Genomic DNA, 19349 nt, shown 5'->3' on the forward strand with positions numbered 1-19349 from the left:
TTTGATCACTGTGATATCTTGAATAGCACATAAAGGCAGCTTTGTTAAAAAGAAAAACTCACTGCTTTATAGAAAAAAAGCTGTCAATTAATTAGGGTATGACAAAGAATAAGAAATGTCCCCTGATTTTCAGCCAAAAATTTCATAAAACAATAGTGTCAGGTCCAAATTCAGTAATATGAATTGTAAGGAGGTACAAAAAAGTAGACTACAGGTAGTGCTTTGAAGCACTAACTTAACCTAAGACAGATAATCAATTCTCTAGATGCAGAAAGACAGGCAGTTGGCAAGCCAAATTTGTATATGAGAATAAGTTTGGACTACACAATATCTGAAAAAAGAAAAAGAATATGCTTCTAAGCATGGAATGCTCATCATCAGTTAACCATACTGCTCATCCCTCTTCCCTTCATTAATTATACCAGACCACTTTGTTCATTTATTTGTGCATTTGACCCCTGAAGTCATTTGACTTTGTGCTCTTTGATCCTGATATGGTTTGGATCTGTGCCCCCACCCAAAACTCACGTTGAATTGTAATACCTAGTGTTGGAGGTGGGGCCTGGTGGGAGGTAATTCTATCATGGGGGTGGTTTCTAATGGTTTAGCACCATCCCTCTAGTGCTCTCTTGTGACAGAGTTCTCATGAGATCTGGTTGTTTAAAAGTGTGTGGCACCTTCCCTTTCAATCTTCTTCCTCCTGCTCCAGCCATGTAAGAAGTGCTTACTTCCCCTTCACCTTCCACTATGATTGTAAGTTTCCTGAGGCCCCCCAGAAGCAGAAGCCTGGATAGTCCATAGAATCATGAGCCAATTAATCCTCTTTTCTTTATAAATTACCCAGCCTCAGGTAGTTCTTTATAGCAATGTGAAAAATGGACTAAAACAAGTCCAGAGAAATAGATGGCTTGCATATATGTCAGGTAATACTTCATAAATAAGTTTACTTTTGCATGAAGTTTTGATAGGATTATTAAATAGCAATAATTTTGGATCATATTCCTTAACAAGTACATTGAGTGAGCTGTATTATAACTACAGCAGTATATGCTGTGGTTGAGAGGCCTGCCAAGATGTGTGCCTTTACTTCAGTCCACATGGAGATGGTCAAAAGGGTTTTCCTGTGACCAATAAATTCCTGTTACAGCTTATAGACAACAATGTATTAATGGGCAAAGATATATTTGATGTGGCTAGCTAAATTATAACCCAGATGACTATTAATCAATGGATTCTAGAAATAGAAATTTAAATGTATTTATAAACAGCATAGTTTAAACTTAAGAAAAAGAAATTGATTAAACCAGAACCTGGAGTTTGAATCACAAAATCTCATCTACACCTACATGTAGGAACTCTATAAGGTAAATTTCCAGGGATGCCTTAGGAGAGGTAGTTTGTCAATTCTTTTCTCAATCCAAACTTGCTTTTTATTGGAGGAAAAGGAGATAATAAAACATCACAGCGTATGCCTTTGATGAGTTAAAATAGCCCTTTAAATAGGGTAATTTGTTCTTCCTTTAATAACATTCAATCCTGGTGGATTGCCTTAGTTCCTCAGAAATGTCAAGTAAACGGTGATGAGTAATTTTGGCTGTGCAATGGGCAAGTGATTGAAGCCTACAGGTAACTGTTTTTTCTCTGAGATATGCCAAAAATGTCTTTGCTTGTGTTATGCCTTGTTTTCTGAGGTTTTAATTTCAGATGTCATTGACTATTCATTTAATCATTCGTTTTTAAAATACAAATTTGTAGTACCCTTAATCCTACATTTCTCCTTAGTGCAAGAACCTGTATAAGAATTTTACATTTTGTAACAGGAAGAAATAATATTAATCTCAAAAGCATTTCAAACTTCATTAAGACCTAAAGCCAGCAAGCAAGGAATCTGAACAAAAGAAAATATAAATAATGTTTTAAAAACAGGTATTGAAGTGGAACGAAGCTGATACTGAAAAGGCAAAAGGAGGTAACCCAAGGACTACTTTCTCGGAGCATGAATAACTAGGCAATGAAACATGCAGCCCAGGATATTGTGAGTTTCAACATTCTGACATTTATTATCCTGGAGGGTGACTCACAACAGTCCTGCTGGTGGAACATTCATGCTGATTATCATAGTCATAACCCTTAGGAAATGAATGATGCTTCTAACACAATATTTATTTTTCACATAAGGGATTTTTGTTTCGTTTTGTTTTTGTGAAAGGGTTTTGCTTGCTCACCCAGGCTGAAGTGCAGTGGTACAATCATAACTCACTGCAGCCTCGAGTTCCTGGGCTCAAGCAATTCTCCTGCCTCAGCCTCCCAAGCAGCTAGGACTATAGGTGTGTGTTATCACACTTTGCTAATTAAAAAAAAAATGTGGAGACAAGAGTCTCACTATGTTGCTCAGGCTAGCCTTGAACTCCTGGCCTCAAGCAATCCTCCCACCTCAGCCTCCCAAAGTGCTGGGATTACAGGTGTGAGCCACTCACGTAACGGTTTTTACTTCATGAGATAAAATACAACAGAGAACCACATAATAACAAAACTTCATTGTTTCCAAAGAGGTGAATTTAACCGATACTTTAGTCACCAGACAAGGAAAGTACAACCAAAAAGACTAAAGAATTTTGAAAAGTCGCAGTTATCTCTGACACCCACTTCAGTAACTGGAGTTTTACCATCATTTTTTCTGTAGGATGTGGCTCTTTTTCTTATGTTTAACACTGATGTGAAATTGTCAAATCTAGATGTCACTGAAAATGCTTCTTAGGTGCATGCTGTTAGACTTCCTGGCATTTCTTAATATATTAACTTTTTTTGATCTACTCAGGTTAAATTGTATTTGTGACCTCTCCGCATTTTTGTAGTGAAGGTTTTGTGTTTCTGTAGCATCATTTTTATTGTAATCATATAAATTCCTATTCCCTTTTCCTCTGGAGTTCAAGAGTTTCATTTAAAAATTCAAATAGGAATCAAGAAGACAGATAAAGCCTGTAAAGGTGTTTGTTTTACACTGATTTGGGGGCAAAGTGCTTTCTTTCACTGGCGAGGTGGTAGTTTTACATCCACTTTTATCTTTTGGGGACTCATAGTATTATTCTAGGATATATATGAATGTGGTGGATGACATTGTTTACGTAAAGTAGTCTCCCAATTGCATACATATCTTTGTTTTTAAACTTAGTTTGATGTCAAAGCTGTGGTATTATGCCATTTTAAAACAGTTTTAAAGTTCATGATTCGGCCATATACTTTTCCCTAGTTGTTCTATCAGATTTAAGGATTTATGCAGCAGTCCTGTCTCTATCTCAAGTACAGAGAAAATGCTTGATGATCATTAATTTTTCAGCTTGATGGAATCTAATATTTCTAGTAAAGTAGGTCCTAAGTAGGTCCTTGATGGAATCTAATAAGTCTAGTAAAGGAGGTCCTAAGATGAAATGTAGAACTAGAGATACCCATCAATTTCTATCCTTCTTATCATAGAATCCACCCATTTTTAGGACTTTTTTATTTACAAAACAGATAATTTTTTTTATTGGTAATAAAATTGGATGGTATTTATATACATTATATCTTGTGATAAGGGTATGAAAAAATAATTATTTACTTTTCTGGGTCTTTTTTCTTTTTTCCTTTTCCTAAATTAGTGTATATGGAATCATATTAGTTAGTATGATCCATGAACATTTAAAAAATTTAGTTGAATATATTGCTTATATCAAACATTGTATCATAAACTTAAATTTATTACACATTCTGTCAGTAATAAATTTAAAATGAACTCACTTGGATCATGTTTGTACTGAACTTGATTGAAGTAACATTAGTTATCTACATTTTCAGTAAATATTAAAATGTTATGTTTAAATGGTTTGGACCAAAACGTTACTGATAATAATAACTATTAATTGCTATATTAATAGGAAAACCTGATTACTATGTAGTTCTCCTGACCCCATTACATTATCACTAACACAATGTACTCTCCTTTAAAATTTAAGGGCATTTTTTTTAGAAGAATAAGAATGTGTATTTGCTAATTAGCTATGAACACAACAGTGAATATAAATCCTTCATTTTTCTTCCCATTTCCTATCTTTTTATTGTAATCAACCACACAAAGATATCTGTGTGCCAACACAATTGTGGTGTTCAAAAAATGTATCAATTCAGTTTACATTTTCTAATAGTTATAATCATTTTTAAAATTGGTGTTATGAAGAATGAAAACAATATAAAAGCTATCATCATTAGTTTTCTAATTTTTTATTTTTTTTTGAGACGGAGTCTCACTCTGTCACCCAGGCTGGAGTGCAGTGGTGCGATCTTGGCTCACTGCAACCTCTGCCTCCCTGGTTTAAGTGATTCTGGTGCCTCAGTCTCCAGAGTAGCTGGGATTACAGGTGCCCGCCACCACGCCCGGCTAATTTTTGTATTTTTTAGTAGAGATGGGGTTTTGCCATGTTGGCCAGGCTGTTCTAAAACTCCTAGCCTCAAGTGATCCACCCGCTTCTGCCTCCCAAAGTGCTGGGATTACAGAGGTGAGCCACCGTGCCCAGATGCTATCTCTCAAAATGAGGACAATTTCACAGAGAAATTGAAAGGGGAAAAATGAGTGGAATGAGAGAGGTAAAAGGTTCTAAGTAATCACTGACAATAAACAGCTTTTGGTGCAGAATTTGCAATTTCCACATGCTACCAGCTTCTGAGCTTCTGTAAAATATTTAATCAAAAAGCCATATTTGAAATTTCAAGCGCTCGTTATTTTTTAATGTTTAGTAGCTCTGTTTTCAATGAGATGGCCATAGTGATGGGAGCAGAGAAATCCACATAGAATCGCCCTGGGATACTTCCCTAATTCTTTCCTATACCTTCCTCCACTCTAGTTTTTCTGAACGTTTACTGACAAGCCAGAGTGTAGTCTAAGAAAGGAGACCGAAAACTTAAACAAATAATTGTCCCAAGGTAGATAAGATTATTTACAATTCCCTTTTTCTTTCTTCCTCTCCAAGTCTTCCCTGTGGGTGGAGCGCACTCTTCCACCCTATTGACTTTCGGTTTGGCCATGAGACTTGGTGTAAATTGTGGAATGAGAACAGAAGCGACTGTGTGCCAATTCTGAGCAAAAGCCTTGCATGTTTCTGCTTGCCTTCCTGCTCTGCAGCACTCCTCCGTGGAAAGAACATGTTACAGGTCCCCACAGCCCCAAAATGAGGAGACACAGGGAGCAGACCTGAAACCCACTCCACAGCCTAGATCCATGCCCACTCGAACAGCCAATCTCAGGGCAAGCCTAGAAGAGACACAGGCACCTCCCAGTCCTGTGAGCAAAAAGAAATGTAAACCACTGAGATTCAGGATTTGTTATGCAGAATAATTGTGATGTAACTGGACTATCAACCCCAAGTGCCAAGAATCTCATAATATTAATATATTGTGTTAAGAGCTAGGGTTTGGATAAACTTGAATCTGGAGATTTCCCCACCCTGCCAAGTTTCTATCTGCGTATGTGAATGTGTGCATTGTGTATAGTGTGTGTGCATGTGTGTGTGTGCATCTGTTTGACATGCTATGTTCAAAAGTCTCTGATATGATAATAAATTTAAAAGACTAAAATAAGGTATGCATAGTGACACTTGTGTACTTCTGCAGATGATATGAAACATAAAACACACACCAGACCTGGTCCTTAGCCAGTCTCTATGAAACAGGATGAAAAAAAATGATGAAGGTAGGTCTCTAATAGGAATTAATTGATTGTTGAAATCATAAAAGAAAGGGTAACGTGTATATAATATTGCTGTATAGCCAAGATTTCTCCAGAGTTCCCTAATGTGGATTCCTTCTAGTATTCAGAGTTTACAAATTAAAATTATATTTTGTCTCTTCTACTGATTTTCTCTATTCTTACCCATCCCCATACTTAATTCCTTCAGTGCCAAGGTCTTAACTGACTATTGAAATTAAGTTTATACTAAAAATAATTGAATTATTATTACTCTCCCCTCTTTCACCCCTGATGAAATGAATCCTCCTAAGAAGGACTAGTTTTCCATATCTAAAAAAAAAAGATTACAGAATGCTGAGATCTCAAAGAGTTTGGGAGTAAAGTTTTGGGGTGAGTGGGTCTTGCCTTTAACCAAACTGTCTAATATATTCTGTTTATGGGTAGGGATAGCCAGGGGGAGGGACAAAGAGAGAAGATTTTCAGCTGGAGGAAGAGGTCCAAGCACAAATGCATCTTCTTTCCCTGTCTTTCCAGGCTTTCTTCCACTAGAAAAATCACCTCTAGTCCACTTCCCAATTCATTTGTAGTTTACTCACTAAAGTCTGAGGGCTGGCTGTCTTTGGTCAGAACTTTGGAAGTTCTTAGTTTTTGACAATTCCATGTGATTGTCTTGTAAATGTCTCCAAGTTAACATGTTTTAGAAAAGAACCCACAATTAACCTTTCCCCCAACCTTCCCTATTAGTAACTGTCATCTCTACTTGCCTAGTTACTTACTTGAATGCTACCCTTGACTCCTGCATTTCCCTGAATCTTCCATGTTCAATTCATAAGCAAATCCTGTCTGTTTTACCTCCAAATATATTTTTTCAAAAACATTTACTTCTTTCTAGAGCCATCTGCTACTCTCTAGCTCTGTTGCTACCAATCTTGCCAGATCATCATCTGCTGTGGACTACAATAGCTTGCTTGGTAGACTCCTTGCTCCCACTCTGGCTCTTCTATCTGGTCTTCAAACAGAAGTCAGTGTAATTGCTCGCCTTATTAAAATTCACCAGTGGCCCATTGCTGCACCCAAATTAAACCCAATCTCCTTGATAGGCCCCATGATCATTGCCATCTTTTCTCACTCTGCCCCAAGCACATGGTGTAAGAAAGTGCTCCTAAAGTTACGCAACCTTGAAAATTTGCTGGGAATAGAATGCATATATCACCTTCTGATGGCCACCTGATACAGACACTGCAAAAATGTAAAAGAGTTCAAGTTTCAAGGAATCAATCACAGGAGGGTTCTTGCTTTGAGAGACTACATGCTTGATTTCTCATGACATTGTAGAGGCCGATGCAATAGAAAATATCAGAGAGGAATATCAGCTCTGTAGTTCTCTAGAAGCTGGCTAAAGTACATTCTTCGAGATTTCATTCTCTGAGTCTTACTTAAGCAATTTCTAAGCTCGTTCTTATCTTACAGGAGATGTATTGACACGGAGCCTAGACAAAACACTAGGCAAAGATCACAAAATTATGATCTATTGTTTCACTCTCCTATGTTTGATAGTCAATTTTCCTGAATGTAACTTTGTTTTCCTACTTCCTAGAAATTGTCAGTAGGTAAATTCTAGGTGTTTTAGTGGCAAGACTCTCAGACTTCTGAGGGTTCTTTTGTGAGATTGAGAACAGAAGATCTTAAGGTGCATGGTCTCACACATCTGTTTCTAAATGCAAGTTATAAAGCCCTCACCTCCTGTCTCTCTGGCCCAAAAAAGTCGCAGAATCAGAACTGTATTTTTAAAGAGATTTTTTACTCTTTTGAATGGTCTCATCCAATAGATTAATTCTTGTTGTTTATCCTGGGTCCTTTGGGTCTGCCCTACTAAAATTGAATGTAAGTAATTAATTATGCTAAACCTCCTATTCCTGACTTATCTTGAATTCTAAGATGATACAGTCAACTTCTTTTAAGGTATCACTTTCTCAATCAATTCCTTTTGTGGATCAGAGTCACACCTGTCATCACATTTTTAAATGTCATTGTCTCTGTGATCAGAGAGATAGACTTGGTACACATGTATGTGTATAGTTGAACTCATGGCTGAAAATTTGTTTCTTCTGTAAGGTCTTGTGGAAATTAAAGCTTTTTAAAAATGTCTCCTATTCTTGAGAAAAAAATATGAAGCAGTCCTAGACATTCTTCTTTTTTTTTAAGTTGTGCCTCCATTCTGTGTTTTTAATTTATTGCTTGCTTTATTTCTGCATCCTCTACTTACATTTCCATGCTCCCCCAATTCTACCTACTCTCTGTATCTAAACGTCTTTCTGTTGTGCCTTGTAGAAGCCATAGATTCTCCTTTTTCTGACTGACAGTATACAGACAAATGAGCTTTCATTTCTGTTTAGCTCATGAAGATCAGTGAGTAAACTGACGATTTCCTTTACAAATTAACTATGAAATTTCCACTGTTACCCAGAGCTCTTGCAACATTTATCCTTATGTAAATCAGCATTGAGTCTTGTTAGTTTACATTTATAAACAGGTTTACAATTTTCACATGAACAATATTTTAGAAAACACTAGTTGATGCGAACAATTTTGAAGATACAATTAATTGTTAATAAAAGTAGACATTATTAGGAAAGACAACCATTAAATTTTAGTGAGTCAGAGCATGTTAATATCATATTTTAATGATAAAATTCCTATTTTCAATTTTTATTTATATAGGCCTTTCAATCTAATAAACTGAATCATAGAATGAATTAATAGAAAGGACTAAGGGAGCCATGACAATAGATTTATAATTTACTTGGTGTGGCAAGAAGATAGCATCTAATGCACACAAAAAAAGTTAATATGATTTTATTGCATTGAAGTACTTCATTTCAATGAAAGTAATAGTAAAGCTTCTTGGAAGCTATGCAGAATTACTTAATTTAGATGATAGAAACTTCTTCTTAGACGTCATTTTGGGGAAGAAAATAGTTTTCTATTTCTATGCAGCTAAATAAATGAAAAGAGTTTTATTTCAGTATATCTTATGCAAAGCAATATTGGGTCTTTTACGAACCTCACAGAGGGAACAATTTTATTTTAATTCTGGCAGCTCAGCGTAGATGAAAATCATGGAATTAGATAAGGTCTCCTGTCTATTGACTTATGGTTACTTAAAAGCAAAAGAGAGAAAAAAACCCACAAAAATAATATACATCATATTTGGCTCAGGGTGCAGCACTGTGGGCACTCTGATGCAATACTTGTAACATAATTGATACATTTCTTCTGGAAATAAATTTGGCAATATATGTCAATACAGCTATCAGTGCAGCAATTCTGTTTATAAGAATATATGCTAAGAACATAATACAAAATATGTGTGAAGCTATGTGTGTGTGTATGTGTTGGTGTCTATATATATATATGTGTGTTTACATAAAATGTGTGTGCATATAAATATAGATGATATGTGTGATATGTATAGACACAGGCACACACACATATATACATATATACTCATATATATAACATTTATTATGTAAATATTTATTATAGTATCAGTCCTAAGAGTGACTAAGTGGATTATGGCATATCCATACAATGGAGTACTACGCCACCATTTAAAATTACCATGTAGATTCAACTTAAATGTTTAATATGTTTCTAAATATTTAAAAACCTATTGATACAAATAATTCCATAGTGTATAAGAGTATTATTGATATTTAAATAATTGGGAATAATAACACAAAATGTGAATAGCAGATATCACTGGTTTGCAGAATTTTTTTCATTTATTTCTGTTTTACATGTTTTCTGCTTTGGTTATATATTCCTTTAAAAACCAGTAATGCCATTGAAAAATATTTGACCAAAGCGGACAACGATATCTTTGCAAGATTTATAAGTGTGTGTGCAAAGATGTGCATGCTCATTCAGTGCACTTACTTTTGGCAGGGAAGCTCGTGATCCTGAACTCTGTGTAGTCATTGTCAGCACAGTGGTTATCCCCAGAGCTACCCTGGCTGGTGCTGCATCCATGTTGATCCAGAACGAAACCCAGGATAGAATAACGATCAGGAGACTGGGAATGTACATCTGGATCAGATAGTATCCCATTTGTCGCTCCAGATGGAATCGCACTTCTATACATGTAAACTTTCCTAATTGGTGGTAAGGTAAATACAGCAATTAGTACAAATAGGTCTTTGTTATGGCATCAAATATCACAATTTCTTTTTTTTTTTTTTGAGACAGGGTCACTCTGTCCCCCAGGCTGGAGTGAAGTGGCATGATCTCAGCTCACTGTAGCCTGCGCCTCCTGGGTTCAAGAGTTTCTCCTGCCTCAGCCTCCCCAGTAGCTGGGATTACAGGCATGCACCACCAAGCCTGGCTAATTTTTTTTTTTTTTGTAGAGATGTGGTTTCACCATGTTGGCCAGGCTGGTGTCGAATTCCTGACCTCAGGTAATCTGCCCACCTCAGCCTCCCAAAGTGTTGGGACTACAGGTGTGAGCCACTGCTCCTGGCCTCACAATTTCATTTTGATAAGGATTCTGTCATAAAACTTTCCATGACAATGAAAAGAGACTCATATTGATTCTTGAAAAAATATTTTTCACTGTTAGCATCAAGAAGCAATGTAGTAAGAGAGCGTACTCTTTTAGAAAATAGTAAGAAACTTTATTACTTCCGACTTGAAAAGTGTTTTACACTTGTCAAAATATCCAAAGATTTATTATTTCACTTGATTACAACAATTGCTTCTGAGGCAGACAGGAGAAATATATACTTATTATCTAAAGATCTTCTTTACTCATTGACTGTTTCTGGTGCTTTGAGTGCTTCTTTAGAGCCAGGTGCTATTAATTGCAGAAGCTTTCCATTTTCTTTAAAGTAAGTGCTAGAGGATAAATACAATTGAACACGAATGATTCCTTGAATAATAAAGCAAACAAATAGGAAAATATGTTTTTTCCATTAATAAATTTGAAAATAACTTAAAAACACACTAAAAACAATGGGATCCATTTGTACTATACACTTATGCTTTTGTGTCCCTATTATTTACCTCTATTTTGGTAAGCAATACATAGAGGAGTAATGATAGTTTAATAAACATTAAGTTGATATTTTTTGCTTGTGTCCTGGTTCTACTCCTTACTCTGTTGATACTGATTTATACTACTCTATGTTATCTCTCCTTTATAAAAATTGTTCTTCTAAATCACCCAGTCCTTGGTTTAATTGTTTTTATTTGAATTATTTTAAGAAGGATGAGGTCAGAAAGTTAACATTCTGCTCTTTAAGTAACATTCTGTTACTTATCGTGAAGAAAGATGTTGAAGAGCAATTGCTGTCCTATTGCTAGGTAGGGCTCAGTGCAAAACTTCTATTCATGTGACTTGGGCCATGCGTGATTGCACAGGTGATGCAAGGGCACTATACCTGGATGAACCCATGCATGTGTTTCCAGAGCTTAAGTCTCAACAAAAGTTCATAAAGTCCAGGAAATGTGGATTCCACTCTTAAATGAATAGTAATCAGAAATATATGTGCAAACCATACATGATCCTTTTATCAATTTATCAAATATATACAAAATGCCTAAAGATTCCTGAAATATATGAAAATACTTTAGATTTTAAAGTGCTATTAAATATAAAGATTTAAATTTTTCTATGAAAAATAATGAAATGGAATAAAACAAGAATAACTGAAACATATTTATAATATCAGTTAAATAACTCACTAAGTAATCCCATAGCATAATTAGTAACAAATACTAACCATTCAGATACTTTGTATAAATTCCCTAAATTTCAGGTGATTCTCAAGGAAAAAAATAAGCACCATTGTGTTTTTATTTAAAAAGAGTATTTTTCAAAGTTCAGAATCACTAATCATGAGAAAAATGCAAATCAAAACCACAATAAGTGCAATCCCAGCACGTTGGGAGGCTGAGGCAGGAGAATCGTGAGGTCAGGAGATGGAGACCAACTTGGCTAACCTGGTGTAACCCTGTCTCTACTAACAATACAAAAAATTAGCTGGGCGTGGTAGTGGGCGCCTGTAGTCCCAGCTACTCGGCGGGCTGAGGCAGGAGAATGGTGTGAACCCACTTGCAGTGAGTGGAGATCTTGCCACTACATTCCAGCCTGGGTGACAGTGCGAGACTCCAACTCAAAAAAGCAAAACAAAACGAAACAAAACAAAACGAAACGAAACAAAACAAAACAAAACAAAAATAAGATATTATCTCACCCCAATTAAATAACTATTGTCAAAAAGGCAGAAAATAACAAATGCTGATGAGGAAGCAGAGAAAGGGGAACACTTGTACACCATTGGTGGGAATATAGATTAGTCCAGCTACCGGAGAAAAGAGTATAGGAGTTCCTTTAAAAAGCAAAAATAAAGGTACCATATGGACTACTGGGTATATATCCAAAAGAAAGAAAATCAGTGTATTGAAGAGATACATGTTTGTTGAAGCCCTATTCACAATAGCTAAGATAAGGAACCAACCCAAGTGTCCCTCAGTGGAAGAATGGATAAACAAAATGTAGTGTATGTACACAACGAAATATTATTCAAACAAAAAAGAATGAAATTCTATCATTTGTAGCAACATGGATAGAACTAGATGAAATAAGCCAGGCATAGAAAGACAATATCATATATTCTTATTCATATGTGGGAGCTAAAATAATTGACCTCATGGTTGTAGCAAAGAGAATAGTGGTTTTGAGAGGCTGAGAAGAACTCAGGTGAAGAGGTTGGTGAGTGGGTTTAAAAATACACTTAGAATGAATAAGTTCTAGTGTTCAATAGCATAATGGGGACAACTACAGTTAACAATAATTTATCGTACATTTCAAAATAGAAAGAAGATTTGGAATGTTCCCAACACAAAGAATTGATGAATATATGAGGTGATAGATATCCCAATTACCCAGATTTGATCATTACTGATTTTATGTTTGTATCAAAATATCACACGTACCTCCAAAAACATGTACAGCTATTATGTATCTATAAAAATTAGAAAATGTTTTTATAATATTGCTGGGAAAGAAAATAAAGGGATACACACATGAACACAAATATACACCATTGCTTGTATATAAATAAGTATACTCAGTATATGTAGATCTGAAGAGATAAAAGAACAAGTTGGACAAAAAATTCCATCGCTTATGCATGGCAGCAGACCCCAGAAATATAGTGATCAACAGAATAAATATAATACAAACTCAGGGCAATGAGAGAAACATGCAATAAATAAGTAAACATAAAATTGAATGATATAATTTCAGATGGTGAAAGCAGAATTTGGGCATTTAACACATCTTGTTACATACGGATTTTTCAAGAGCTGGCATTTGAATAACCCTGAAGAAAGTGGGAGTATTAGGTTTGGAACAATTTCGGGAAGAACTTTACATGCAGATGGAAGAGCAAGAGTAAAGGCCCTGAGACAGACAGAGATGAGTTTGGTGTATCTAAGCAACCAAGTCATTGTGGCAGGGTATTACGGAGCAAGGGGAAGAGAGGTAAAAGATTTTGGAGAAATTATTAGAAGGAGACAGATCATAGGATGCTGTAGCACATAACTAATAAACACTTTGGGATAGTGAAAATAAAACTGAATAAATCCTCTAATTTTGTGCAAATAATTTGTGTATGAAAACATTTTTAACTTAAGTATATTTCATTTTCTGGGGGGAAAGGATATTTTATAAATGTGGTTCTTAGGTAACCTACTATTGTGTTTGTTTGTTGTATTTTCACAAGTAACATAAAAGACATATGTGGTATCTAGGCCTATTATTGGAAAACAAAAGGAGATTCTTGTGCATTGTAAAAGCAAATATGAAATGGAGTCTGGGATATGAAGCAAATTAACCACATACTTGAATGAGGACTCTATGAGATGCTTTTATTCTCTACATAATTTGGGCACATTATTCTGCTTCTGGACAGTACAGTGCTTCTAGAATGTAAAGTTGTAAGATCTATGATATCACCCAAGATGTCCCATTCCTTGCTTATAGTAGGCATTCATAAATGTAAGTTCTTTTCCTTTAAGCTGTAATAGCTCATTTGATAACTCAAGGAAGTATGCAAACTTACTTTATACTAAGGAAGTGTCTTGAGACCCTCTGTCGTAAAAATTCATCCCTAATTGATGTTTATAACTTCACCTCTTGTTCTGGGTTAAATGATATCTCCGTAAGATTCACGTCCACCCAGAACGTGTGAATGTGAACTGACTTGAAAATAAAGTATTTGCAGATACAATCAAGTTAAAATGAAATTGTCCTGGATAAGAGGGGGTCCCAAATCCAACATTACTGATGTCCTTACAGAAAGAGGGAAATTCGGACACAGAAACAGACACACAGGGGAATCCCATGTGACTCTGAAAGCAGAGACTGAAATGATGCATCTGCAAGCTGAGAAACAAGGTTTTCCAGAAATAAGTAGTCAGGAAGAGACAGGGAAAAACTCTTCCCTAGAGCTTTGAGGGAAAGCATGGCCCTGCTGACACCTTGAATTTTGGACTCCTGCCTTCCAGAACTGTGAGAGAACACATTTCTGTTGTTTTAAGTCACCGTTTGTGATAGGTTATTATGGCAGCCCTAGGAAACTAATATACCTCCCTAAGTTAACTCTAGGGGATTTTTAGCATCTGTCTAAGGGCACTGAGCAAGGACAGTGCCATTGACTTGCCTGCTCTTTATCTTTGTGTTGAGATGTTAAACTTGAACTCCCTAATAAGTTAGATATCAGCTTCATCTCTGAGTTAAAAGGAAAATGGTAGTGACTTTTTGATCAGATATTGTGAATTTGCTAAGGAGATAAGAGAGACTAGGGACTTTGTATAGCGAAAGGTCACAGCACAGTTCTGGAAAATGCTGAGTCCACAATGAATCAGTTACTGAAATGAAATGATAAGAACAGCAGCTGATGCTAGTGGGAGGCCATGTACTCACCACAATGGAGTGATGCCTCAATCATGGGCCGTTTAATGGCATTCAGAGAATTCCATTACTTTCTAACTGTATGTATACATTCTAACTGTATACATTCTAACTGTACAGTTAGAATACGTCTTATGGAAATAGCCCATGTTAGTTAAAGCAACTGAACAAAATTTGCCGATGTACAAATATCACATTGAGTCTCTCAATTCTTAGTGTTGATAACTATATCTGATATTTATCTCAAGTGTCTTAGTGTGAATAGTAGGTGCTTAGGTAAAAATACACTGAAATGCAAGAAAATATGACAAAGGGAAAAATTACGCAACAAAGCTTTTTTCTTTTTTAAAAAAAGCGATTTTAAAAAAAATTTTCTTAACAGATAGTGTTTACTGCCCAGGAAAGGTTAAAAACACACTTTTTTGCTCACAGAAATTAAAGGAATAGTTTTGGAAACATTATTACTATGTAATTATGAGCTTTTCATTAAAAATTATTTAAAGATAATTGAACACCAAGCATTACTTTGGTCTCATACAGACCAATTATTTAACAATATGCAATGAATCAAAGTATTCATAGTTTTCAAATGCATCCATTTTCTGGTACATATGAAAAACATTGATCTATGAAGAGTTAAATAACTTAGCATTATAGTGGAGAAACATCCGGATATCATAAAACCACAAGTAGTAAGTGTAAAAAACACTACTCAACCCCTACCTGTATTGTAATGTTTAGTGCAGTATCGTAAATCTTTTTCTTCTTTCAACAGAAACTGGGGCAAAGTGAGTCCTTCTGCCACTTGTACAGGTGCCTCATCTTGCCATTCAAAAATGAGATCATTCATTGTGTACCCAACTAGGCAAAACAGAATAAAAATATGAATAGTCTAAAAAGGGCATTCAAAGAAAAGAAATACAAATTACTTTATAGTCACATAGTATGAGAAGACCAAACAGTGTCAGTGTCATCTTATAGTAACTCTATGGATGGAGCTATTCATTGCTCAATTCCATTTCATACATGTCTATTGAAGTCTATTCATGTGGAACTCCCACCAAATAATATGAGAAAACAAAGTAGACTCATTAAAAGTATACCATGGCATGTCGAAACTTGAAGGGACATGCATATGCATTCTTTCCTTGGGATGGGTAGCTAGTGGATTAATTTTGTAATTTTCATTTTGATTTCATTCCATCTGGTTTCTCCTTATTTTCTTTCAAATTATTCAGGACTTTCTCAACAAAAACTGAAACTGTCACTTGTTAGAAAATGACTTTTTTTTTTTTTTTTTTTGAGACGGAGTATCACTCTGTCACCCAGGCTGGAGTGCAGTGGTGTGATCTCAGCTCACCGCAACCTCTGCCTCCTGGGTTCAAGTGATTCTTGTGCCTCAGCCTCCCTAGTAGCTGGGACGACAGGCACATGCCACCACGCCCTGCTAATTTTTGTATTTTTAGTAGAGGCAGGGTTTTACCATATTGGCCAGGCTGGTCTCAAACTCCTGACCCCGTGATCTGCCTGCCTTGGCCTCCCAAAGTGCTGGGATTACAGGCGTCAGCCACCGCGCCCAGACAGAAAAATGACTTAAACTTAGTGTAAGAATAAATGTCAGAAATCTCTTAATTATATACAGATTGCTCAAGGATTTAGGCATGTTAATTTTACTTCTGCTGTGTTTTGAATCTCTCCAGAGTTGCATGTAGATAGCATTTATTTCTGTGCATTTAAATCCATTTAGAAAATATCTACAAAGTAAAAATGGAGAGGAAATAGAAATTTATTTTTCATGAAGATTTTGATACACATTTCATCATTTAATGATTCACCAATTTCTTAGATTAATTTGAATTAAGCATTTAATTCAAAGAGAGGGTAGCATTCATTATTGATATATATAGGCTTTTAAAAATTCCATCCTTTATAAATAGTCAAGGTTTGGGCCAGACACATTATATTTTTGTCATGGAAAAATTTCAACTCCTTAAGCCATAATGTTGAATAGAATTGGAGTATTTTCTTTAGAATTTCTTGAACAGGCAAATGAAAGCTTTTTATAGAATTCATGTATTTTCTTTTCTCTTTGGAACATCTACACCAGTATATTGCTGGCAGCTATTGTATTAAAAAAAAGTATATTTTCACTACCATAAAGGATTCTCTTTTTCCCCCTCATGAAAATAAATAACAACTTGGGGTTACAAAAAAAAAGAAAATGACTTAAACTATAACATCTGTGGGGGAAAAGTACTACCACATAATGCCTCCTTGATTTAATCATTAAACATGGGACAGTTTGTGGAGGTGGAAACCCTTGCACATAATATCAGCGAATTCAGGATAGAATTGATTAATGGATTTTGTAATAGGTCAGCAGCCTTTAGTAAACTAAAATTTCATATTTCTATATGGGAGGTATATAAGAACTGCAGAATTTTATCTTTTCCTTCTCTCTGAGTGAGAAGCTATTGAAATGTATGTTTAAAGACTACTGCAGAAAATGAGTCAAAAGTGAATGGGACCTGTGAGGCAGAATTGCTGTTACTTTGATCAATGAGTTTCTTGATGAACAACTACTATGGAGGTAGAAAGAGAGAGGAGGCATGGTGTGGCCTCTGAACCAAGTCAAATGGCCAGTATGTTAAAAGCACTTGGACACGGTGGCTTACATCTGTAATACCAGCACTTTGGAAGGCCAAGGTGGGCCGATCACCTGAAGTCAGGAGTTTGAGACCAGCCTGGCCAACATGGTGAAAGCCCGTCTCTACTAAAAAACACAAAAATTAGCTGGGCGTGGTGGTGGGCACCTCTAATCCCAGCTCCTTGGGAGGCTGAGGCAGGAGAATCATTTGAACCTGGGAGGCAGAGGTTGTAGTGAGCTGAGATCAACCATTGCACTCCTGCCTGGGCAACAGAGTAAGACCCTGTCTCAAAAACAAAACAAAACAAAACAAAACAAAAACAGAAGCTCCAGGTCTGTGAAGCAGCACAGAAGGGAAATGGTCCCACACAAATTCTCCTGGAAACAAGCTTGTATTGTAGGGAAGAGGTTATGTGAGTGACTGGAAACAACTGGCATGGAGCAGGTTAAGCTGAATAGAACATTGAGTAGGGAAAGGAACTGATCACCTTCCACCCACCCCAATACCTGGGAAAAACTTTCCCAGACACAATGAAATCTGCTCCAGCTGTGGTGGTAGTGACTGGAGCCAGATGCCCTACCACACTTGACCCTGAGGTATACCTCACAGCATCCACCCTACAGGCAGTGGAGATGGTAGTAGCAAGAGCATCAGTAACCAAATCTCTTTAGACTGTATGGGATTCTGCTTCTGAAGTTTTCAGCAGAAGTATCATCAATGTGATGGCTCATTATGGAGCAAGCAAGTGCTATTTGGTAGAGTTTGTGAAAGTCATTGAGATTGAAGGACGCGCGCATCTACATCTGAATTTTGACTCCAGAACATATGTGGGAACCTGAAGGACTGTCCCCTAGGCTGATGGATTTAACACAGCAGGGACTTAATACCTGCTTATACTAGGATACATTTCATTGACCCCTGCAATTAATAATGATTTGATTGTTAATAATAGAAAGCTTTCACTTTCATTCATAAGTCCTTTAATATGTCCATCATAAAGACCATTTTACCGAGAAAGTAGATGCACATTTCTCAATGATTTAAGGATAGTAAAATAGGCACCAGTTCTACCTTCTGCCAGATAAGACATGTTTCTCATTCTTCCACACCTATAATCACTGAAGACAAAATATATGAGATTGTGTCCCAATTTAGACAGATGAATGGAAAAATGACCTGAAACTTCATTTCATTTTTATATTCAAAATTTTTCTCAAGGTATTCTGTGAAATGAAGCTAGCTTTATGAAATTTCTTCAAAGACAAGCTTTATTTAGTGGCTAATACAATTTATAGACAGTATATGTAACTCGCTTTTGTTTCAAACAGTCATCCACATTAGTTTAGGTATGTGTATTTCATAATCATACTATACTACTTCATTATGGTTCAAAAAATACTTAAGTTTGAAACCAGAAGGAAAATAGTAAGAGGCCACGGTTGGGGGGCAATTCCTTTATTTGAGTAACTTACTGGTTGTTAATGATAACAACTAAGTGGTAATATTGCCTCAATAAACTCTCAAACATAATTTTAAAAAATCAATACTTTTTTACACAATTCAAAATGTTTTAAGATCCTTATGCTTTTGGTTGGTAGATCTTTATACAAGTCTGAGAATGTTAAAGAGAACAGACCGGTTAATGAGATCAAGATTGTGAGCTGAATTACCTGATACCACAATAAGCTTCCCAATGAAAACTAATTTATTCAGGGAGCAGACATTAACCCTAACTTCAGTCAACAATCTCATATGGTAGCTACAATAAAACATGTAAACCAATGGCTCAGTGCAACCAAACGCTTGTTTTATCAAATAGTTATTTATTGAGTACCAACTGTATGGAAGGTGTCTTGCTAGGTTTCAGGCAATGTGAGATATTATTGCCGAGTAAAGAGTAAGTGGCATGAGAGAGGCAGAAACTGCTGTGTGCATTTAGCACGGGATTCTGTGATACCTACCTAGGCCTCATTTGAGCTGAATCTTGTAAACAAGGCAGGGGCTG

General features: G+C 36.0%; 1 protein-coding gene across 2 annotated transcripts in view; it reads right to left on the reverse strand.

Moving 5' to 3' along the window:
• The window catches only part of GLRA3 (glycine receptor alpha 3), a 176727-nt gene that overhangs the window by 25358 nt on the left and 132020 nt on the right, over positions 1–19349 (reverse strand). For both annotated transcript variants that reach the window (XM_004088566.3, XM_003257993.4), the window contains exons 6-7: positions 15420–15557; positions 9659–9873 (exon numbers count right to left, since the gene is read on the reverse strand). In XM_004088566.3, coding sequence (XP_004088614.1) covers positions 9659–9873; positions 15420–15557 — 353 coding nt within the window. The remainder of the gene's footprint in view (positions 1–9658; positions 9874–15419; positions 15558–19349) is intronic.

The sequence above is a fragment of the Nomascus leucogenys genome, chromosome 7b, assembly GCF_006542625.1.
Source record: "Nomascus leucogenys isolate Asia chromosome 7b, Asia_NLE_v1, whole genome shotgun sequence".
In the NCBI taxonomy this organism is placed as follows: domain Eukaryota; kingdom Metazoa; phylum Chordata; class Mammalia; order Primates; family Hylobatidae; genus Nomascus; species Nomascus leucogenys.